At 41.4% G+C, this 24,888-nt stretch overlaps 1 protein-coding gene across 1 annotated transcript in view; it reads right to left on the minus strand.

The window, feature by feature from the left end:
• Positions 1-12,293: 12,293 nt before the first annotated feature.
• pacrg (PARK2 co-regulated) overlaps positions 12,294-24,888 on the minus strand; it is a 215,631-nt gene continuing 203,036 nt past the window's right edge. Inside the window, exon 5 of the mRNA XM_041813342.1 lies at positions 12,294-12,646. Coding sequence (XP_041669276.1) covers positions 12,492-12,646 — 155 coding nt within the window. The 3' untranslated portion in view covers positions 12,294-12,491. The remainder of the gene's footprint in view (positions 12,647-24,888) is intronic.

A 24,888-nucleotide genomic window follows, 5' to 3' on the forward strand; every position in this document is an offset into this window, starting at 1 on the left:
CCATTCTTGCTCCTGCTGAAGAAGCCTGTATTTGTTTACTTGCCTGTTTGCCTGTTTGTGTGCGCCTGCCAGCCTGTAGCAGGGAAAGAAATGAGTGTTTGTGAGTGATAAGACCTGTAGGAAAAGAAGAGGGTGAGGAAGAAGAGAAGAAAGCAAAGAAATGGAGTGACGGACATGGAGAGAATCCTCATTGATCACATCTGTTCAGCAAGGATTGATCCCGCGATTTGGTCAGCTCTGGATCTAAAAACACACAATCCTTCTGACAATCACACACATAAGCACAGATAAGAGACTTAAGCTAAGCAGGATGTGAGATTTCAGCAGACTTTATTAATATTTAAAGAGAAGCTACACAGAGGAAGAACAGAATATGATCCACTCTTTCAAGGTGTTTACATTATTCCTGCACTCTTGCATTAAGCCCGCGAATCAGACACCTGGCATATGGAGAGGCAGATAGATAAATCTCCATTGTGCTTGTCCTGTCTCGCACATGCTCAGTGACTCCCTGGATGAGTCCGCCAGGCAGACGTGAACAAGACGAATCATTCCCCCGGGGGGCATTTATTTCTGTTGCACAGCACAATCCCCTCATTGCTGGTCCTAACAATCTGCCTTTTGAGACTATAATACTGGAACAAGAGAGACAGCTCAGCAGAAGAGGGGACAAAGGGGGGAAAAGGAAGGAGGTGATAAAGAGGAAGACTGATGAAGGCTTCCTGAATGCTTAATAAATCCTACAAAGAGCACAGGATAACAACAAATGGCAAACAAGCCAAGTCTGATCACCTTAGCTGCATGGATGTATTGGATATTTAATGCAATCAGGTTAAGCTTGTAAGTGTGGCGATGTTAAGTGCCAGTTATAGCCTCTGTTTCACTTTTAAAGGAAACACAAAGTACTTCTTTGGTCTCTTATTCCTCTCTCTCTGCAGATGACTACTCCTAAATCTCAAGTCTGGACTCAGCTCGACAGCTCTCTCTAGCAGGTGACACAACATCCCACTTCCTTCCATCCATCCATCTCAACGCGGCCCACACAGTCTCCTCTTCCTCTCATTTCTCTGTGCACCGGATTCACGATGTATCTCCTCTTGTCTTCCTCTTTATTCAACATGCTCGCTCTCTCTCTAACTCCAAACATTTTCACGCTGCCTCCTCTTTTCCATAATTGTCTTCCTCCGTCTCAGCCTTTTTTCTCGACTTTTCTCAATCTCTTTTTTCCCCTCCGTCAACAGAACGCTATCGGCGCGCTTGTGTAGCTTTTGTTGCACGGCTCCCTGCAATACAAAAGCCTTTGTTGGCCTGCCACCGCTGTGATGTGGTGAGACGGAGATGCACAAGGACAAACTTGAGCTCCATGGAGCCAGCTTTCAGAAAGTCACTGTTCGTTGGGAGATAATGGCTCAACCTGAAGGCTGGGGAAGCTGGTGGGGTGTGAGCCAGACACGCATGTAAACACTTGTCTGCGTCATGGCCTGTGTTGATCTGTGAGGGCTGTTGGAAGTTCGGTGTATAAATCTCCCCATGTGGGTGAAATGCTTTGTGTTTCCATCAGTGAAATGGCTCGCATGTGTTCCTTAGTGGGAGTTATTGCTGGCTGCAGGGCAGTGGCAGCTGTTCTGAGAGGCTGAGCTAGCTAGGCTAATAATAACCCCGGAGCTGAGTGAGTGCCCACGGGCCCCATGTCGTTTGGGGTTGACCTCGGGGGTCCAGTTGCAGCAGAGAGAGAGGATTAGGCCAGGTTGTGGATTAGAGGACACTCTTTCACCCTTGTAAGGACAAATGCAGGTGTGCCTGACATTCAGATTACCAAGTGGTGCCTGAATGATTTCCCTGAACTAGGTTAGAATGAGGTGTTAAACAAGAAACTAATGGCAGATGTTCCAGACTGCAGCAGACTTGGTGATCTATGTTGGCATCTTAACCCTAGACTGTATGAAAGATGCAGCTCTCTGGTTACTGAAGAGGCATTATGAAGCCAAACAATAGCAGTCACCATGCTCTGCTAACTCTACCTAAAGCCTTTCTGCATTGAATCTATGCCATAGCATACATTTGAGGTTGGCATGGCTCTGACACAGAGGCCTTTCCACCTAGCTCAACATGGAACCAGGGGCCAAAATGATACTGACTTCAAGCCCTGTGATTGATCCAGTGGGTAGCATGGAGTGACAGCTTCTCTCTCACTAAATACACAGACATTTGAGTATACTATAGGGTGAGAAATGGCTTTATTCTTGGTGTGGAAGAACTTGACTGTCCCACGTAGAGCCTGGACCTCAACCCCATCGAGCACCTTTGGGATGGACTGGAATAGAGATTGCAAGCCAGGCCTCTTCGTTCAACATCAGTCCCTGACCTCATAAATGCTCTACAGAAATCTTATGGTCCAAGTCCATATTAGAGTACATGTATTTGAATAGAATGTCATTGCAGTCCCTGTTGGTGTAATGGTCAAGCGTCCAAATACTTTTGTCCATACAGGGAATATTGTAGTTATGCCAGTGAGGCCACTTGGAATCAGGCTATAAATGTGTTTTTTGTGCTAAAAATAAAGAGTGTGTTTCAGATTAATAATAGTTATAAAACATGGACTGTTGTTTCTGAAGGGGGACAATGAAACCCATCAGCACTGTCACCATAATGGAAATACTTGCTCAAACTTACTTTATGTACTCAAATGCATCCCTCACTTGAGTCTTCCTTGTGTCTTAGTCCTTACTACCAGAGACGCATGGAGAGACGGAAACAAACTGGAGGGCAGAGGAATTAAGAGACGTAATGCTTTCCTCTGCAGCCTCTAGTGATTCAACGCCCATTTGTGATGACAGCCTCAGCTGATCATCAATCAGCTGTCAGAAGTCTTAAACTGCTGTTTGTGTGTACATAAATAAACAATGTATTTAGTCTAATAAAATGTGTATAATAATAATAAACTCCTGAACATGAAGAGAAACTTGCAGTCAGTTAAAAAACACTGGACCATTTCCACCGGCACAATGTTTTAATTAAAAATCATTTATTGATTATTTGATGGTTAAGCTGTTTGACTGATTGTGGACTCTGTATTTTATTTACGCTGATCCTGTTATAGACTCAAACAGGATGGGCATAATTTATTAGTTTGGGCCTTTACAAAAACACTAAAATAAAAAAAACAGCAATCAAACTGTTTATTATTGATTAATCTGATATAAACTTTAATGACCCTATGATGGGTGTCAAATATGTTTCTTAAAGGCGGACAGACTCCAGCTGTTTTGTTTGATGGTGAACAAGCAAACAAATCATACTAGGGCCCTCGCACCTAGTAATGACTTTATTGCACTTTGTATATGAGGCACTACTGGCTGTCAACAGTAGATGGCAGTATGGCAAAACAAGATGGTGATATGTAGAATTGGTAAGGGCAGGACTGATAGTTGATGATTGGATGTTTAATGTTAGAGGTGTTTCTGACTTCTTACATGAAACAAACATTTGAATGTGTAGAGGGGCAAACCTTGATAGTACATGTGAAATTTGAAGCAAATCGGATGTGTAATATGAGAGTTATAGCAACTTCCCATGAAATGGAAAGATATTAACATGTAAACAGAACCACTTCTACTCTAAAATTCAGATTTTTTAATAGATGTGTATGTAACTTTAGGGCTTTTGCAGCCAGCCTCAAGTGGATTCTCAAGGGACTGCAATTATTTGAGCTTCCGCACTGATTCCCTTTTACCCTACTGGAGGTTGCCTGTTGGTCATAGCACCCAGAATCCAACATCTTTAAAACCTGTTGGAAGCATTTGCATCAACAAAGCGATACATGACACAATCGCAAAACGATGGACTCCAATGCAAACTTAAGAAGGAGAGTAGTAAACAGGAAGGTATTTATTCAGTCAGGTAGGGTACACAAAAATCCAACAGTCAGCAAACAAATCAAGAGTAGCAGGCGAAGGCTGGGTCAAAAAAAGGCAGAGCTGATTGCACATTGTACAGAAAGAGAAAATGCTGGGATGAGATAGCATGAAGAATACACAATAAAGTGTCAACATGCAGGAGGAATAAATACACAAACAGGGAGATGGAAAGACATGCAGCACTGTGAAAAAGTATTTGCTCCCTTCTTGATTCTTTTTTCTTTTGTCACACTTAAATCTTTCAGATCATCAGAAAAATTCTCATATAAAACAAAGACATCCAGAGTAAATAAAAAATGCAGTTTTGATGATGAATTTATTCATTTAGGGAAAAAACATCCAAACCTACATGGCCCTATGTGAAAATGGTAAAGTGAAGTAGAATAAAAGATCTAAAAAACAACAACACATCAGTCTGGAAAAGCCATTTCTGAGGCTTCGGGACTCCAGCGAACATGGTGAGAGCCATTATCCACAAATGGAGAAAACTTGGAACAGTGTTGAACATTCTCAGGAGTGGCTGGCCTATCAAAATGACTCCAAGAGTGCATCAGTGACTCATCCAGGAGGTCATAAATGAACCCAGAGCAACATCTAAGGACCTGCAGGCCTCACTTGACTCATTTAAGGTCAGTGTTCATGATTCAACCATAAGAAAGACACTGGGCATGGCAGAGTTCCAAGGTCAAAACCACTGCTGACCAGAAATCACTCAATCAGTCAATCACTGTTTGTATTGTGCCAATTCATAACCAAAGTTATCTCGAGACGCTTTATAAGGAGGGCGGGTCTAGACTGCACTCTCCGATCCTGCCTACTATAATAGACCAGCACTAATCATTAATATTATAATAAAGACTATACCTTATTATAAGATCATTAGCATTAGTTTATCATAGCAGTGAAGTGGTATTGCTCTTGGATTCAATGAAACTGTTTTAGTAATGATTATAGATGTATGAATTTAAAGATAAAGCAAAGATCACTTTTAACACCAGCAACAGCAAAAATGACAGTGGACAAAGGGGTGTCTCACATTTGACAAAAACATCTTTATGATCTCCAAGACTTTTGGGAAAATATTCTGCGGACTGATGAAACAAAAGTTGAACTTTTCGGAGGGTGTGTGTCCCGTTTCATCTGGAGTAAAACCAACACAGCATTTCATCAGGGTGATGTACTGGGGCTGCTTTGCTGCTTCAGGACCTGGACAGCAACAAAACAAAATAAAGGTTTTGGATTGGCCTACTTAAAGTCTAGACTTACATCTGATTGAGGTGCTGTGGCATGACCTTAAACAGGCCATTCATGCTGGAAAACCCTCCAATGTGTCTGACTTAAGCAATTCTGCAAAGAAGAGTGGGTTAAAATTCCTCCAAAGCAATGTGGAAGACTCATTGATTGTCAGCCCAAACACTTACTTGCAATTGCTGCTGCTGCTGCTGAAGGTGGTACAACCAGTTATTAGGGGGCATTTTCCCCTTAATGAACGAATCATCTCTGAAAAACTTGCGTAAGAAAACTCTTTGTGTAATATTGAAATTGTCTTGATGATCTGGAATATTTAAGTTTGACAAAAATGCAAAAAAAAAAAAATACAGAGTCAGGAAGGGGGAAATACTTTTTCACAGTTGGTTCAATCAGGGACAAGAAACATTCTAGATGGGATGTCAGTACATAGGAGCCTTTCTCAAACCCAGTTAAAACTGAGTGTTATACCAGAACTTCAATATTTTCACCCTGTTATGTCAAAGGCAGGTGTGCAGGATTGCTACACGCTTGGTGGTTAAAGTTACTGTGGTCACATCGAGGCTGCATTACAACAAAACTTTTCGACTGACTAACTGGTAAACAAACTGGTTCCCTACGGGGGATTAATTGGAACACAGAGCAAGTGAAGCAGCACCAACATGATTCTTTCACCTTGAGTTTGAAGCTGAGGCATGTTCAGCAGAATTATCTTCATCTTCCACTGTGTGTCTGGCCTGAGGAGAAATTAACAAAAGGCAGCACTAGGATGTTGTAAAAACAGCTGAAAAACATGTTAGATCAATACAGTTGCCCCCACATGCAACTAGTCAGATCTTTCGCGATAGACAAGGAAGCAAAAAAAAAGATAAAAAAAGGGAAAAGAAAACAAATAACAACTTTGAAATCCTCTCAACTGAAAATAATACTGTGGCTTTATCTGCGACAGATACTATCAGCTGTAGGGAAGTAGAGCATGATGTTATAACCTGGGCTCTGTAACTGGAGGAAATGCTCTGAATGGGAAGCCGTTTATTTCTTTATGTTTGTTTGGGCAGACAAAACATGATCAATTGCTCATTATGACTAAAGGGAGAAGGTTTAAAACATGATGATCAGGACAATTTCCACGCTCTGCCGGATTTGTTTTTTAAGCCTTTTTTTCATGTTCAAGCAGAGAGTTAGATAAGAGAGAAATTCAAGCAATGTCATGCTTGGTTTTTCCAGCCTGTAGGTCTGGGCCAGTCATGCGTTGATGCCTTTGATAGACCAAATAACCTCATTGGCTGCCTCCATTCCTGTTCATTTCACACTTCACTCTATTACTTGCCTGAGCAATTACAATGGTGTTTGTTGTTTGGTATTGTTTGCCATTTTCATGTGTGTGAATCTGTGAGTCAGACAGAGCCAGTCTTGATTGAACACCATATTCCCCGATCCTCCTTTCCAGACTGTCACCTTTCTTAATGAGCTTCAATGGGTTCCCCGAAGAGGTCGAAACGGACACCATTTAGCATTTAATGCTCATTAGCGCCTGTGATGTGACCTAATTGAGCCAAAGCAATCAGATTGCTTGGCCCTTTAAGTGCAAAGAGGTGCAGTGAACTCTGGGCAGTTATTATAGCTTGTATGACATTGCACGCTAGCTTGAAGCAGCAGAAGGCTACAGTTAGGTTAAGGAGAGCTTCAGTTTAGACACTTAATATTCTGATAAACTTTAAAGCTGCTTGAAGCAGTGTTCACTTCATCAGAGAAAAATGACATGTTTGTCCACAACCTTTTGTCTATGATGAAAACGAGACAAAATAATTTAATATTTTCCACATTAATAAAGGTACTTCCACAAAGTGAAAAAGCAGTGGCACTATTATAAACTTAACATGCTTTCTGTAGGCATTTTTTAAATTTCAGGTACTACTTTAAGGGGTATTTCTGTACTTTAAAGTTGGGTTGTATGCGGTACTGGCAGTAGTAGTGGCATTAGCCTCCGGTGGTTTTGGCAAGTCCCTTTACGAAGACCTGCTGATTGTTCCAGCAGGGAGGCTTGGCTATACAGCATAGCAGATGGGTACACTTTCTCTGTGTAATTTAATACGTTTTAGATTAAAATGGGCCAAAAATACATTGGCTCAAATGTATGCACTATTTAAATTTTTCTTAAGTGTATTCTTTTTTTACCCAGAACGCCTCTGTGCTTTGGCAACACTTTACAATGCAAGCTTCCACTACGTGCTCCTCCACCCCAGCATATCATCAATCAGTGATCAGCTGTTTGGGTCTGTGGGCTTTGTCAGAGACAACAACAAACAAAGCCAAAACAAAACAGAAATAAGCAACTTAGATTCAAGTGGTAATGATATACAGTTTAGTGTGGATCTGAGGGGCTACTTTTACAAGAGTGCTGTCATGACCTGGCTCAGGTGGTCACAACAAAGGAGGGAGACAACACCATGGCAAAGTTTTCAAACAAGTCTTTACAAGTTTATTATTAAACTGAATTAAACCAAACTAAAGAGTCTGAAAAGCCAAATTAGACCAAATTAAACCAAATCACTTAAAGTCACTTCAAATGAGACCAAATTAAATATTTACAACATGAAGTATGTCAGTCAGTAGTGTGGGATGTGCATGAGTGAAGATAATGTGTGTAAATGTTGTAAAATGCAAACATAACTAAAGCTCAACCTAATCAGTCAGAGAGAGAGAGTGAATGTGTGACTGCAGGAGTTTAAATAACCTCCTCACTCTAAGCCCAGGTGTGTGACATTACTCTAATCACTGAGCTGCACTCACAGACACAGGCTGGAGACACTCAGGATGACAACACCAAACATCACATGATGTCATGGACATTACAGTACACAGAGGAACAACTTCTACACATCAAGACTCAGCAGGAAGTACGGGATCTTACCTGGTGGTTTAGACCTGCCCAAAGAATTGAGAGGGCCCCTGAAAACCCAAAGACACACTTTTTGTGTTATGTTTATAAAGGGTAAAAATGATAAAAATGCGGCTAAATCTAATAACAATTTAATCTTTAGATAAAGATCAAATGCAAAATAGCTTTTAAAATTAACACTGGTTTGAAAAAAAAAAAGTGTTCACAATGTTCACTTTGTTCTTTGTCGTCCTTTTGTTTTCATGTGTTAGCTCTTTTTTTCTGTGTTGGCTAGCTGTTAGCCTGTGGCTCAGTAAAATTGGACAGGTGATGTGGGACAGCAGGGCGTCACTGATACAGTTAGACAAAACCGCAGGCTTTTCAGAGTTCGATCAGCTCATCTGGCAGTAACAGAGGTGAAATTGTACCCCCTTTAAAAGACACTATATTTATTTCATTACACAGGCTCGCTTATTAAACAGAGGAGCTGACTGCACTTCTTTCTCTTCTTTAGACGCAGAGATTAAGCAGCAGAGAGCGAGTGCAGTACAACTGGGTTCAGCAGTGTGGAACAACCATTCAGTCTCATTCTTTTCAGGATGTGCTGAGGCTGAAATATGAGCATTATGAACCTGTCTTCCTGTTGAGAATAGATTCCTCCGCAGGCCTGTAAAGTTGCTTCAGCTGGAGACATGACTTACAATAAGAGACGGTGCAAGTGTCCTTGTGAGTGTCAGAAATCAATTACGCTATGTTTCCCCGGTGGGTCGCAGCGTTGTGTATGTATATGCTATGCATATACATTTCCACTATGCCTGTAACGCTGTAGAGAGGATATTAAGGGAGAGCAGCTTCAATCTGTGAGAACACAAAGTTGGTTAAAGATGCCGACTGACTGACGACCTACGGTCTGGTCTGGATAAATAAAAACAAACGCACAAAGAGTGAGTAACAAACCCACTGGCACACCAGATGCACTGTGGGGATTTGACTTTAAAGCATGCTAACCAATGTGAGTGTGCATGTGTGTGTGTGTTTGTCTGAAGGAATGCTGTCGGCCATCATTCCTGTGCATCTTCCCCTGCATGTTTAGACAGGCTCTGTCTCCAGCTGGGTTTTGTGACAGAATGGGTACACTGGTGCGATACAATACAACCCAACACAACACAGAAGCATTTGTGAACAGAAGCTGTTGTAAAAGCAGACAAAACACAGTGCAAATGTACAAGACTTTATGAGTCGACTCTGGGAGGAAGGGCCTGAATCACTGGAATCACACTCATCTCTGTTTTGTATTTCTTAGCCTGCATTAGTATCACACATTTAGTATCACAAATGTTTACAAATGGAGACTGCATGGTAGGTGCTTGATTTTATACACCAGTGTCAACACCAGGGGTGTAAATCACCAGTTCATTCCGATACAATACTATAATGATATTTTGCACAACGATACAATATTTTCCGATATCACAAAATCTGCCACGACATGATTTCGATATCAGATCAATATCAGGTGATTTTATGCAAAAATTTCACACAGTTACAGAAAAAGCGTTTCTGCAATTTAAAATATAGACAGGTCTCTGTAATAAAAAATAATTCTCTAACAAAACAAACAAAGACTGAAATTAACTTTAAATTAGGGACACAACATGAACATTTGTGTTACAACATGTTGATTTAAAACAGCAAATATTTTCAATGCCAAACATTTTATTTCCTCAAATTCCTCAGATCACTCTAAAGCAGTGGTTCTCAACGTTGGGGGTCGCAAGACACTGATAGGGGGTCTCCAGATGCCTTAAAAGAGCTAAGAATATTTTTTAAATTACACTGTTGCCACTTTACACTAATTTTATCCAATTTCAACCCCTTTCCATCACTTTTTAACACCATGTTGCCAATTTGCCACATAAAGCCCATTTTGTCCATTTTAATCCCTTTCCAACACTTTTTTCTGCCTGTTTTTTCTTATAAATCAATTCTTGCCACTCTTTGCCTCTTTTTGTCTCTTTATTGCCACTATTAAGCACTTGTTACACCCCCTTTTTGCCCATTTTAACCACAGTTATCCCGTTTTGCACTTGAAAGCCATTTCAGCCACTTTGTAATCCACTTTTTGTACCAATTCTTGTCAATTTAATTTTTGGTTGTTTTTTGGACACTTTTGTCAATTTTTGCCACTTTTAACCCATTTTTGTTCTTTAAAATCCAATTTGAACATATTTTCCACCATTTTTTGCCATTATTCACCAATTCAAGCAATTTTTCACCCATGTTTATTGTTTTTGACAGAAGTTATTTGTATTTATAGAAGGCTATTTACTACACAAATGAATAGAAAGAGATATGGATAACCTCCCCCTTTATCCCTCCTTATGGACAGTCTTGGATCCACATGACTATTCTTGAATGTTCATGGCTGTGTTCAGCCACCTTCAGGTACACTGGGGGTCCCCGGTCTCTGGCACCTTTATTTTGGGGGTCCTGGACTGAAAAGGTTGAGAACCACTGCTGTAAAGCACCAATATGGACCTTTTCTGCAACCCTTTATAACAATGATCAGAATGTTTGGCCTGTGTTCCCATTTTAGATTTTTTTTCTTAAACTTATTTATACACATGTGGACTTCAACCTACATTTCTGCTCTATATCAGGCCTTCATACTTTACGCAGGGGCCTATTAATGTGGCAGATAGTTCATTTTTGTAATTTAAGAAGGTTAAATATGTGCCATATGATGCATTTTTATTATTTTTTATTTATTGCAACCTTGATTTTAATAAATGGAGAGTTTAGACTGGAGCAAAATTTTATTGTAAAAGACGCTCTTGTGATGAGCAGCTTACAAACAAGAGTGAGGGGGTGGAGGGTATAAAGAGAGCAGCTGTCCTGCTTGAACCACGTTAAGTTTGGACAGATTATATTTCCATTATAAATCTAATGTGAGATGGCAAAATGAAATCAGTGTATCAAAGGAGACATGCAGCAGCGGACTTTTCCTGCTGTGTTTCTGCTGCAGACAACTCTCGTGCTACGTCAGCCATAACGAGTGGAGTGTTTTTATCTACAAACGATCTGAAACGGCGGTTATATATGAATAAAGACGTAGACGTAGTCGGCAAACTAATGGGAGAGATCCGCCCTGCAGTAGCGCCTGTTTGAAATATTTTCACACAGCCGAGAGAGGAGAGGATATCCTCTTTCCCTCAGCCGCAGAAACTTCAAGCCACTGCTGCTAGTTAGCTAGCTTGCAGCAGCTGAAGACGCTGCTTGGGGCGGAAACTGTCAACAGGCGTGTGGCAGATTCGATGTTTTGACTTTCCATCGATCTGATTGGATCATCAATCAATGATATACAATTGATATACATCTATGAATTGTTACACCTCTAGGCAACAGGTCTGATTGAAACATCTGAATTCTAAAACTAACAGGTGTGGCCAAATACTTTTGTCCATATAGTGAATAGTCACCATCTGCATGTGTAAAAGAGACATCAACTAGTACATCCTTCCCGTAAATGTACTGATCACGGTGTTGAGTCTCATGTTGAAGTTTAATCTAAGTTGGTTCAACATTTTTCTGCAGCTTCCTGCATGAACATTCAAACACCCAGCTCACCTGACATGATTATAGAACAGGGTCAAATGAATTTTAAATCTGAGCACAATTATGCAACATACTGCTGATGAATACCTTCCAAAGGAGCAGGAAATGAAGACCATCTCTACCACCCATGAACAGCATCATTCTACAGAAAACACCAATTATGTATTTGTTGTTTACACTGGAATTCACGGTGCTTTATTAAGTATATGCAGAATATAAATAGGATCTAAGTTATGCCTAGAAATGTGCTTTTGTAAGATGGTCTTACTTGCTAAAAGGGAGCCAAAAATGTTGCAGAGTGAGTTTGTAACTTGTTGACACCTAAAATGTGTCACAATGCAGTGCATGAGCCATTGCTCTATTATTTCTATTTTTATACATCTTAAAAGTGTTTGCCACATTTCTTATCTGAAGAGCATCTGTCTTTGAAATAAAATTTAATATGCATCAAGAATTCCCAGTCATAAAAATGAACACGTCATGGATAATATATTAAACAAACTGCCAGATTTTAATGAGGCCAATTAGTTCTTTGCACGTTAAAGTCATAAACAAACTGGTGCAGACAGACTGAAAATGCCCTGTAACTTGCAGTAATACATTTCTTTTTATTTTTTTATTTTTTACAGGTTTTTGCTCCGGAGCAGTGGGGAAAAAAAGAGATCAGTTCAGAAACAAAAGGAGAAGCCATGGAGTGAAGGTGAGATTAGGATTAGGAGAGAGCTAGGATAAAGAAAGGCATAAGATAAGCGGTTCATTTAGAGGTGAGGGGCCGATAAAGAGGGACTGACAAAGACGTAAAGTCAAGAGTCAGTGCAGCGTTAGGCTGATCAGTTGTTCAAACAGGACTGGTAGGTGGGCACCATGTATTTGATGTTTATGAAGGCGTCCTTCCCCCCGTAGCGCTCAAACATCTCCAGAGTCTCCTGGATCAGATCCCCGATGTTCTCTTTGTGGCTGTAGTCGACGCCGTCTCCGGTGTTGACTGAAGTAAGTGAGAGAAAGACAGACAGAGAGGAGTGAGGGGAAAATAACCCAAAGATAGTATTTCAGCTCAGTTGGTGAGCTTGATGTCAGGGCTCACAAAGCACCACCTGCGGCCACGCTGCACTGCAAATGCCATCCTTCCATCTGACTTCAAACCCACTGGACAGACTGAATTTAATTTACTCCTCTTATGGGTAGCCCAGTAGGGACTGAGCAGCAGAAGAGTTTTTAACTGTTTGGCTGAAAGTTTAATGAGGCAGCCTGCAGGGAGAGGAGCAGCATCAACTACATCCGAGTTAGTGTCGGTTCTGCTGTTGCACAATGTTGCGTTGATGCACACAAGGCATGAGCATTGACCTGGAGTCCCGCTCCACAGGTAGGAACGCGACTGTGTGAGTGGGCGGATTTGCACTCGCACTAAAAGTGAAACAGAGAACATCGCTACAAAATGTAAATCTGTGAGAAAAAAAGAAAAATAAGCTCAGACAGCATGACAAATCCCCCCCCCCCAGGACAAAACACACAAAAACACAATCAAACACAAACAGGTAGGTAGTAAAACACACAAGTGTACAACAGAGCTCTGGTGAGCTGGGGGAACTTGTTATCGAAAAGCATTCCTGAGGTGTCCAGCCTGCTCTACCTTCTTCTTCCTTGTTTTCACCAGCAGGCACACTTAAAACACATGCACACACACACACACACACACACAAACCGTGACTTTTTATCAGCACAGAGCAAACTGCCAATCTCATGCCATTGCACTTGGGGCTAAAAACACTTTTCAGAGGGAGGTAAATATAGAGAGGAATGTGGACAGCACGCACACAAACGCTCCTAGTTTGTTTGCAGCAAAATGACTCGTCCAACTAAGGGAGAAACTTTGGCTTTATTTTTTGAGGCTATAAAATAAAGCCTAAAAATGGCACCTTTTTCCTTAAAGCCTTTGGGGTTTGATTTGGGAGAGAAAGGAAAAGAAGAGCATGTCACAGAGTCTACCTGAGGTGTGAAAAATTAACAGCAGCACTTTAGGAGCGACCCTTCAGCCTCTTCTTTCACTCTTAATTAGACGTGAAGAGAGACACGGACATTAAACCTCTCTTTTACATCTTTCTATCGTTCCATCTTTTATTCTTTTTCAATCTCTTCTAATCTCTCATCTTCCCTGACAGACCAACCATCCCGCCCTCTCTCTCTCTCTCTCTCTCTGTCTTCTCTCTGTGTCTCCTCGCCTTTTCCGACCATCCATGGCCTCCTCATTAAAACACAAAGAGAGCCAGTCCCATAAAGCGGGCTGTTAAGCAGTAACACGTCTATGATCTCAGCCTGCTGCACTGGCTCGCTGCTCAGGACTCGCTCTCCTGTTTTACATGAAAGCTACGGGGGAGACTTTTCCAGCCACGTTTTGACCGCTAGTTAGCCTGGAAGAAAACTTTAACGGCTTTATTTAGCGGATTTTTACTGTTTGTTCTATTCCCAGAGATGTGAATAATTGCACACATTTAGAAATGTGTTCGTCTTAAAAAGTATCTGAAGTCAGACCGTGTTCTTTTTACAAACCCACAACAGAGATGCCTGTACCCTTCTAGTTAGCAGGACCTTAAATAGCATCTAAATGCAGCCATGTGAGCAGTAAAAGAAAAAAAGGGACATGGGGACAACAGTATGCTGTGATGTGTGCAGATAGAGGCAGTGAAAAGTTATAAATAAAATGACTGGAGTCACTCTTAAGTCATTTTCACATATTCATTCCTGAAAATATCAAGAACTTTTTAGCTAAGCTGTTCTTGGACCATCTCTTCCCGAGATGGTTGTTTCACATAGGCACCTCACAGTGGGAGATTAATTGGCAATTGCCTGAGAGAGAAAGCACACTGGTGGGTCAAGAAGATGAGCTGTGGTGTTTTTCTGTCTTAGTGGGATTTGTTAAAATGCTGCAAGCAAGGAAAGACCATGAGGCCTAATGAACTTGGTTTTCATCATCATCATCTTCAGACATTTAAGCAAAGCTTGAAGAGAATCTGTCAAAGCATTCCTCACTCCTCGTATTCAAGAGAGAGGGATGCAGATGGGCCCCATGACTTCAGACTTATTGCCTCAACATCCAGTCACTTCAGTCTAGAGTCAGAGACAGACATTTGTGCACAGTCAGAATCATCCTTAATAGCACAGAAATGATACTGACAGCAAATCTAATGCCAGTTTACTGCCCACTACTATTAAATATAAAACATTCTGAAGAATGGCTTGGAAAGCTAGAGATGACCATGAGGCCCAATGACCTTCAACTTACAAAATGGAACCAGTTCATCCTTGTGCTATGGTGAATATATTGTGCAAAGTTTGAAGAGAATCTGCCAAAGCATTCTTAAGATATTGTGTTCACAAGCAAGGGATGTATACATGAGCCCTTTGGCTTTGACCTTTGACCTGTGCATTCTACAATCTCATCAGTTCATCCTTGAGTCAGTGTGAACTTCAGTGCCAAGTCTGAAGAAAATCTTCTTAAGAATGGCCTAGACCAACCCAAAACATCATGCTGCTGTCACTGGCACAGAGGCTTTTTTGGGGCGTCTGTGACTCAGTAGGTAGAGTTGGTTGTCCTGCAATTAGAAGGTTGAGGGCTCCTGCAGTCACATGTTCGATGTGTCCTTGGGCAAGACAATTAACCCCAATTTGCTCCCACTGCTTTGTCGGCAGCATGTAAATTGGTATGGATGCAATTGAATGGGATTAGTTAAAACTGATGGCCAATTCTCTATGGCATAAAAACTCTGCCATAGTGAGTGGGTGTGAATGGGTAGGTGTGACCTGCAGTATAAAAGCACTTTGAGTAGTCAGATGACTAGAAAAGCACCAGACAAGCTCAGGTCTATTAAAGGAAATGATGTTGCGGACAAGTCAGCTTATATGTTGCTACACTATATTGCCAAAAGTATTCACTCACCCATCCAAATAATGGAAATCAGGTGCTCCAATCACTTCCATGGCCACAGGTGTATAAAATCAAGCACCTAGGCATGCAGGCTGTAATACAAACATTTGTGAAAGAATGTGTCGCTCTCAGGAGCTCAGTGAATTCCAGTGCGGCACTGTGATAGGATGCTACCTGTGCAACAAGTCCAGTTGTGAAATTACCTCGCTCCTAAATATTCCACAGTCAACTGCCAGTGGTATTATAACCAAGTGGAAGTGATTGGGAATGACACCAACTCAGCCACAAAGTGGTAGGCCATGTAAAATGACGGAGCGTGGTCAGGGGATGCTGCATAGTGCGCAAAGGTCGCCACCTTTCTGAGCTTCATGGAATGGGTTTCCATGGCCGAGCAGCTGCATCCAAGCCATACATCACCAAGTGCAATGCAAAGCGTCGGATGCAGTGGTGTAAAGCATGCTGCCACTGGACTCTAGAGCAGTGGAGACACGTTCTCTGGAGTGACGAATCACGCTTCTCCATCTGGCAATCTGATGGACGAGTATGAGTTTTGCAGTTGCCAGGGGAAAGGAACTTGTCTAACTGCATTTTGCAAAGGGTGGACCGACGTCATATTAAACCCTATGGATTAGGAATGATATGTCACTTAAGTTCATATGCGAGTCAAGGCAGGTGAGCAAATACTTTTGGCAAGAAGGAGATAGTGACAACAATTGCCTTTGTATTAATCAACATTGGCTTGCAATGAATTTTCCTGAATTTTTCCTGCTGCATTCACCACCTACTCTGCTGAAATCTTATCTGACACTAGCAGGGGAATTTTGGGTTCAATTGGGAGTAAATAAAATGTCCATTTGGCTTCTCACTCAGCTAAAATTTCCAGGAAGTTTTCAAGAGCCTCATGCATGCGTGAATAGGACTTAAGTCGGTTTCAGCTGTGTGGGAGCATGCATGTTGCTGTGGGTGAAAGAGCCAGGCCTGTGGAGAGCCACCCCCCGTTAGGAGCGAAAATGAGCAGCCAAAGCCAGCCCAGGGGGAGAGTTTGGCCTTCCAGACGAGAGAACAGGGGGAGCCGGGGAAGAGGTGCAGCCTGGGAACCAGCAGACTTGTTACTCAGGAGGGTGGGGGGCTAGGGGGGAGTTGTTGCTGTTGCTATACCGAACGTTTCAAATCTTCTGAGTGCATTTTTTGCTGCTGAGCTGTTGGGAGGCCAGAAGCATCAAAAGGAAGAGGCCAGAGGATTTTGCAACAACTCTCAATATTTAAAGAGCAGAAAGAGGGAGAAGTGTGTTAAAGGAGGATTGAGGGGAAAGTACAGGAGGAAGTGAGCGAGGGGGGAAGGGTGTTAAAAGCTGCCTCTGCAAATGTCCTTCAGCGGAGTAACTTCTCTTTCTCGCTCCTCTTCTTTTTCTGCTCCCTGTCTTTTTTTCCTCTCTGCTTTTGGCAATATCCGATTGTCTGGGCAGATGGAGGAAAAAAAATCTTTAAAAACAATCATAATAATAAAAACCTCCACCCAACAGAAGGAAAAGGGCCCTAGCTTGAGTTTGCCTGTTCCTGTGAGGAAGAGGCAGGGTCGATACAAACGTAGACAGGGGAGGGTTCTCCGTCCAGACACTTTAGCTACACAGAAGGTGGAGGAAGAAAAAAGGAAGGTGGCATTGCAAGAAAAGGGTGCTTTGTTTCGGCCTTTCATGCTAAATCCCCAGGATTGGAGGGGTCTTTAGCACAAAGAGCACGGAGGTAAAGGAGGATGGAGGGAAGTGAAAGATAAGGGAGCTCTATCTAACTTTATCTTTTCATTAAGAAAACAGAGGTTGTGCCTCTCTTGGGCTCTGCTGTGATTTTCAGCCGAGCCACACCAGGCCGACACTAAACCACACACAACAGCTGCAGCCTTCCTCCACCCTGCTCCACCTCCATCCGTTGCTCCCCACGGTCCTAAGCAACCTGTCTTCCCACATCAAGCTGAAGACAAGCAGCCACAGATGCAGACAAGTTATTCCTACAGCCTCATTTCAATTATACAGCCTGTAAATTTTAAACTGTTGGGAACTGCTCAAACTGCTGATTTCAGACCTACTTGAGATTTCTGACCGAGGTTGGCATGCTTTATACGTCGTCCTGTTGTGTGTTTATAATCCCCCTCCTCTGCTGGGAACCGGGTGACACACACACTGCAGCAGCTTTGGCCAGCTCCGAATTCCAAAGCTGATTCAACACAATATCCACCCACTTAGCCGTTGTTTCTAATCAACTTAGCAGTGATTGTGGAAGTACCGTATGAAAGCAGCTTAGACAGGAGGCCACCGTAACACAATAGCTCTTTGATTATAACAACCAGATGCAAGAAAATGTAATGGATGACTGAGAGAGACCTGTTTTTTTATCCTTGAGTTGGTCTTGCTTGAGAAGGGAAATGGAGGAATGCAGGTTATGAGTGCGATGGAACAGCTTGAGTTCCAGGAATACTTCGTGCAGAAGCTGTTATGTGAGGGCATTCTTTTAAACCATAAATCATGCACTAACATCCTATTATTTCCCCTGAGAATTTGAAGTAAAAATCATTTTTAAAGCTGTTTCTGCTCTTAACCCTTAAGAGATCTTGTTGTGCTGTTTTTTTTTTTCAAACCATTTGGCTGTGTTGAATGAATGTAACTCAAACTTGCCAGAGGATATTCATTTTTAAAAGTTTGTAGAATTGTGATCTCAGATCCCTTAATTTGCCTAAAATGGCAAAGCTACACAAAACCTAACACATTTGCTCCTAAAATGTCCCATTGAAACCATTGAATATGCCATTTTTAATCCTACATGTAAACTGATGCATTCCTTTATGTTAATATTTTGTTTTGGACTACTAGTTATTAATTTTTATTTTCAAATTAGTCCACCAGATGGCCTTACTTTTTTCCATTCAAAGCATGCCACAGAATTTCATCATTTTACTTTATCTGAGTTTTTGTAATTTTGTTCTATTAAAAACAGTGAGTTACATAAACACATTAGCCTTTAAAGGGTTAAAATCCCTTAAAATATAATTTATATTTAATATGTGAATTTCAAGCAAGTGTTTTTTAAAAGACTGACTTGTCTGAAGTGGAAAATACACTAATATATAATATTTTTACAGCATTTTTTGGTGAGGGGACAATTTTTATCATCAGGACTTTAGCGTGAGTTTTTTTTTTAACCAATTTTTTTTTACATTAGGACTTAGAATTTTTTTTTCTAATCTGACACTGTAGTAAAAATAATGTTACATCAAAATCAGTGTTGCTACCAGTCATTAGCCCATCTCAGGCCCTGATTTAAAAAAAACAATTAGCAAGAACTTCTTGAAATGTATTTTATGGAACTTATCTTTGTTTTTGGTTTTCAATGAAAAACTGTGGAGTTATGTAAACATACTAACGTTTAAAGGGTGAAAAACCCCACAATCTAATTAGTAATTGATATCTCAGGCTGAAGTAGTTTTAAAAGACTGACTCATTTAAAGATGAAAACAATATTAATAACAAAATCTTTTTCCAGCAGTTTTTGATATGTGGACATTTCTTGTCCTTAGGGAAAAATGTGTTAGTATATCAATGACTGAGTTGTTATGGATTATAATCTTAACCATTAAAGTCAAGATAATTGCTTTTCCTGTCAGTTTTCTGAAGCTTCTAGTTTTCACATGTTGTTCCTTGGGACTCAAATTTATTTTATCCACATTTGTGATTTATAAAAGTGCTTAAAATACTTTTGATTCAGCCTGAAAGTGTTCAATAAAGATTTAAGCCACATGAGGACACAAAGCATGCAAAACAGAGCCCCTGGTTCATACTTTATCTTTCTTATTCAGACTTTATATGTGGAGTTTTTAGTGTGCAAACAACCACTACAGTACGCCAAACTCAAATATGTATATTCCCCTTTTCTATCTTATTTCTCATGAATGAATTTAAACTAAAGCCACAGAGCTTAGTCTGATTTCAAGTGGTTCTGTTAAAACAGTGAATATTTGACTTGGATTTTGCTTGTGTGATCTGCATAACATTCAAGTGTGGTCTGGAATAAAAGTTATTTAGATGTATGTTGATACTAGGTGTGAAGTGAGGCCATAAGGACAGGGAGAGCGAGAGCAGCAGAGTGCTGTTGTGTGTGTGTGTGACAGAGGGTGTGTAGGTGTGAGGAGGTGGTGGGGAAAGATGGGACCACTGGAGGAGGCCTGTGCTTAACAGCAGGACTCTAATTAAAAAGGGCCTCACAGTTGGGTGTCAGGCAGGCCTCTCATAAAGAGACACACTCTTGCAGAGAGATGGTAGAGACCAGGTGTGTGCGTGTGTGAGAGAGAGGGTGTTTATACGTGTGAGCCAAACCACAGGTGTCTGCAGGGGGGAAGGCAGCGAGACTGAGTGTGAGAGATTATCCTAGCAGTGTGAGTGGGCACCAGCATGTGGAGGTTATAATGTGTTTTTGTTGGGACTGAAGTCACATACATGTGGAGAGGCACACACATGGAAGTGCTTGTGTCATATGATGCTCTGACACTTTATTCAGTTCTCATGACTGATTCTGATATGTAGCTTCAACAAATAGCCAGAAGATGGTCATCAAATACAAGAGTGATAGTCTGAAAAAATCACTACTTTTGACTGTGAGCTAGTTCATTCTAACAAAAGCTTTGCTAATCATAGCTGCAGCTCAGCTTGCAGCCCAGTGAGGAGTGAGGTGTTTGTCAAATCTATGGATGTATGGGCGCCAGTGTAGCTCAGCGGGTAGAGCAGGCGCCTATAAGCAGAGGCTATTTGTGCATGTCCTCCCCCATTCTTTCTCCCCATATTTCTCTCTTCATATGTCCTGTCAAAATAAAGGCAAGCTTTTGCTACGTAGTAAAAACAAATGTAACTGTGCTAGCAACATAGTTAACAGTACCATGTAAACTAATGTAGCATCATTAGCTTCAGCAACCTATCTAAAGCTAATGTAGCTATGTAAGCAACATAGGTAACGTAGCTATGTTAGCCTTAGCTACTTAAGCTAACAGAACTTCATTAGCTTAAAGTGGTGGTATTATGCCTTTTTCAAAGCTTTACACCATCTCTCTGATACCCACGTGGTAGCTTAACATGGTTTACAGCTCAAAAAACTCCTCATGATTCTCATACTGGCATCCTGAAAAACCCTTATTTTAACCTCCGGATGAAACGCTTCGTTTTTGCTGCTGTCTCTTTAACACCCTCTGACCCATCCCCTCCACGGACCTGCTTTCCTCCGATTGGCTGATTCTCGGAGGCTGGCCAGCAGCAGGACTCAATGTTTTGTGCCCGCCCCCTCCAATGTGGCTATGTTGCTAAGCTAGTACTTGTAAACTTTGAATGAAACGGTCCGACTGAGTAAAACATGGCGAATTTTGATATACATCTGTACATGTTAGACCCGGAGTCTGACCCTGATAGTTTGGAGAGAGAGGGGGAAGAAAACCAGCAGCAGTGAAGGATAAAGCAGGACGTATCTGTTTGGTAAGTGTTTAATTACTGTGTTACTAAATGGCTTTGATAATAGAGGACTTATCCCTTGCTGCACTTTGCGGTGTATTTATTCATCCCTGTTCATCTTGTGGGGACGGTCTGTTTCGCTTTGCCAGCAGCACAGACGAACCAGTCAGGAGATCCAATTGGATGACCTCATCAGTTCGCTCCATCGAAATCTCGTCTCGGGAGGATCTCGGAGAGATCTTGGAGAGATTTCCAATGAACCGTTTTCATCAGTTTACACTCTAATTCCAAGATTACTGCCACATACATTTATCTTGCGGTTTGAAAATTTGCAAACGTGAAGTATGGACACCCAACACTGTGACTTTATATTTGTGTTTTAAAAATCGGAAGAGTATAATACCCCCTCTTTAAGCTCCATTAGCTGTGTTTGTGTTTTCATGGAAGACAAAAGTTTTTCTCTGTAGGCAGACTGTTTTGTTAAAAGTTTTCTTAGGTTGTGCAGGTCATTTTTTTGTTCTGACTCTTTGGGTCCCAATCCTAACCAAAAGTTTAATCCAATTATATTTTGAAACACTTTGCTTATATTTCCATCCTTGCAGAGGCAGTGAAGCGGTCTGCAGGGGGATCTGAGAGAGGGGCAGTCTGCAGCCAGGCTGCCTGGAATTATCACATTTTTTTTATGTCAAGCCCTAAATCCAAGTCAAAAGTTCTGTCTAAAGTGTTACACATCTGTCCACTTCTAGCAGTCCTTTTAGCAGTTATTAATGACCACTACAGTCATACTCACATATAACTAAAGCATTCAGTGACAATATTCAGCACAACTATGTGGATGTTAACTTGCAAAGATGACCAAAGATAGGCTGTGCTGTCACTGCTAACGTTAGGCACATTCTGTAAACCAACTTCACATTCCTATGGGCTGAAGTTGGTTTACAGATTTTTTTTTCTCCCTATATTTAGACTAGTCGGCTGAACAGGAGCATAATTCACATTTAATCTGATGGGCATTTATTTGCAAAAAATTCTCAGAAGGTGATTGGACAAACATTTTTCACATTCATTACAGGCCAATTAGAGTGCAATCAGACATGAACATCTCCTGTTGTAATCTGAGCTCAAAATGCAGATGCTGCCTCATGCCAAAGCTGGTCGGGAGGAGTGCAAAACTTTCTCTCTGCCAAGAGAAGCTTTCAGAGTGGCCCTTTAATTTTTTTAATAAAGAAATGTGGCACATTTATGATGAAAATGCTGCTATACTATAGCATATGAGCTAATTGCTAAACCAGCAGCAGCCATTGTATAAACTGGTTTACAGTAGAACTAAACCCAGTCAGTAACTATCACAAACTCATGCTGAAGCAGGTCTGCAGAAAAGCAAAAACAAAAAAATATTTTCAATTATGAAAAGCTTTCAGCACTGTTCTTTACTACAGCTACGCCTGTACTAATCACTACACCAGTAGCAGCCATTGCTGTCGTTTTCCAGTACAACTACAATCATTTCAGAGCTTTGCAAAATGGATTTCCCTGATGACAGACATGGGGTCTGGTCAATCCATCTGCTTTGCATGGGTTTATATGTGACAGAGACTAAATGAAAAAGACAGGTGTAAAGTGTGAGATGGACAGTGATGGAGTTCTGGTGAACAAAAAGACGATGCATATAAGCATGCATATGCATATGCATATATAAGCAATTTAAACGTATTAAAAAGAAAAACCATCATTCCCTCATAGAACTGATTTGATATTTAAACAAATATGGAGTCAAACAAAACTGGAAATGTTAAAAAGAGAACAGTTTGCCCCACTGTCCATAATAGTAGCTCTGTTCCTCTCCTCACACCCCCTCTTTCTCTCACACCACAGTTTCTCTCTGCCAAAGTCCCAGGTCCCTTTTCCCCTGTTGGATAAGCCAGAGGCTGATGGACAGCACAGCTGTGTCACACATACACAACCATGCTGTCACACACTAACACACACATATACATACACTTACACCTGGAGCGGGGCCTATTCCCACTCTGATGCTTTTCCCTCTCAACCTTTGCGTGTAATCAATAAGCATTTCAGCTTAACAAAGCTAGCCACAAAGAGGCCCGTAGTCTCAGCCACTTCAACACACACATGCAGGTTGAGAGTAGAGAGGTAAAACAATCGGCTAATGGGCAGTAGTAGTTTTATTAAGCTCCCTACTCCTTCTGCAGCCATCATCTGACTGCTCATGCTTACTGAAGTCTAACCTTTGCTGTAGGTCACTGATCTCATTTTCCACGTGTTCATCCAGCGCAGCAGTGCTCAGTTTATAGGCTAGCTCCAGCTCACTGCCATTTCAACTCTGTGAAAGTTGGACATCAGCAGAGAGGCATGCCAGGTAGAGGAAAATGTGTCAAGGTCGGGTTGCACAGGCTGAAGAAATGTGTAGACAAGGTTGAGAGAAAGACGTAACCTGCCGAGGATGCTCCAGAGCTGCTCTGGAGCTAAAGCTGTAAGATTCTTATCGATCCTGCTCCCTCTGGCTTACCAGTCTACATCTGTACGTAGGTATACAAGAATTGAATTCCAATTCCACACTTCCGCCCAAATCATGCCTCGTCTTTCACTAATCTTTCCTTAGAAATCCCAGCTGTGGGAGGGATTCAAATCCCTGCTGGGCAAAACTGGGAGAATCACTCTTCCACACCTCACAAAACTCTCCTCTTGCTCATTCCTTTTTCAATTAGCCAGCTAGAGCTAGCCATGACCGAGAGCAATACCAGTTTGCACCATTTAGTCATGGTATTAATGCACAAAGAGGGCTCATCTTAGATGATGGATCAATGCTATTTTCCAAGCTGTTACCATGTCCATTATTGTTTCAATTACCACCACTCTGATAATGGTTCTCCCTGTCCCATCTCACCCGGCTCTAGCCTGATACATGCATCTGTGGATCGGCTTCAGCATGCATGTCACAGTTCTAAAAGAGAGAGTCAATTCATGTTATGTCCACAGGTATATCACACTGAAGGATTGGATGGCTGGCTTCATTTTAATTAGTTTCAAATTAGATGGAACATTCTTCAGTGTGGGCAAGTGCGTGCATATGTTGTTGGTGAAAAACGATCTTTGCTACAAGATTTTAATTTGAACCACAAAACATAGACAGGGCAGAAAGCACATGCATTGAGTTCTGGAGGCTGCAGCTGCTTTTAAACATAAGTTTACTCTTAAGTCTGGGCATTTACTGCAGCAAAAATGACACACATGCCACTTTTTCTCTCATGGTCATTTTGTCTGGGAATAAAATGCCAAACATCTTCAAAACTTAAAGGTATATTGTACTGGAAGCTTTGAACATACAGACCACCACAGAGGACATAGCCTTTTGTCTATGTCTCTTGCTGGCTGAGGAAAGTGTCAGTGCTGTCAGGTGTGAGTCAATGCCGTCAGATGCGATCTCATTACGACAGCTTACCTCAAGGTTAGCAGTGGGCTGCTGGCTCGGCACAAAATCGATCTGCACCAGGGACAGGCGTTAAAGGCCACACAAGCCAAATAAGCACGGCACTTTGAGATGCAAAGGCCCGCTAATATGGGTGTAAACATGCAACATAGCATGCACAAGCCTGTGAAAGCTCAGTGTAATGGAGACCAAGGATGGATAGATATGCATTAGAACATTGTAGTGAACAACTTATGAGCCTTTAACCCTTAGGAATTGTTTTTATATAGTTACACAATCTGCTAAGTGCAAAAAATGTGCTTTTCATACAATAGCTATGAAAAATTGCATAAGTTAATGTTTTATTCTACTTTTATTGTGCTAATTTTTTT

The sequence above is a fragment of the Cheilinus undulatus genome, linkage group 18 (genome assembly GCF_018320785.1).
Source record: "Cheilinus undulatus linkage group 18, ASM1832078v1, whole genome shotgun sequence".
NCBI lineage: Eukaryota > Metazoa > Chordata > Actinopteri > Labriformes > Labridae > Cheilinus > Cheilinus undulatus.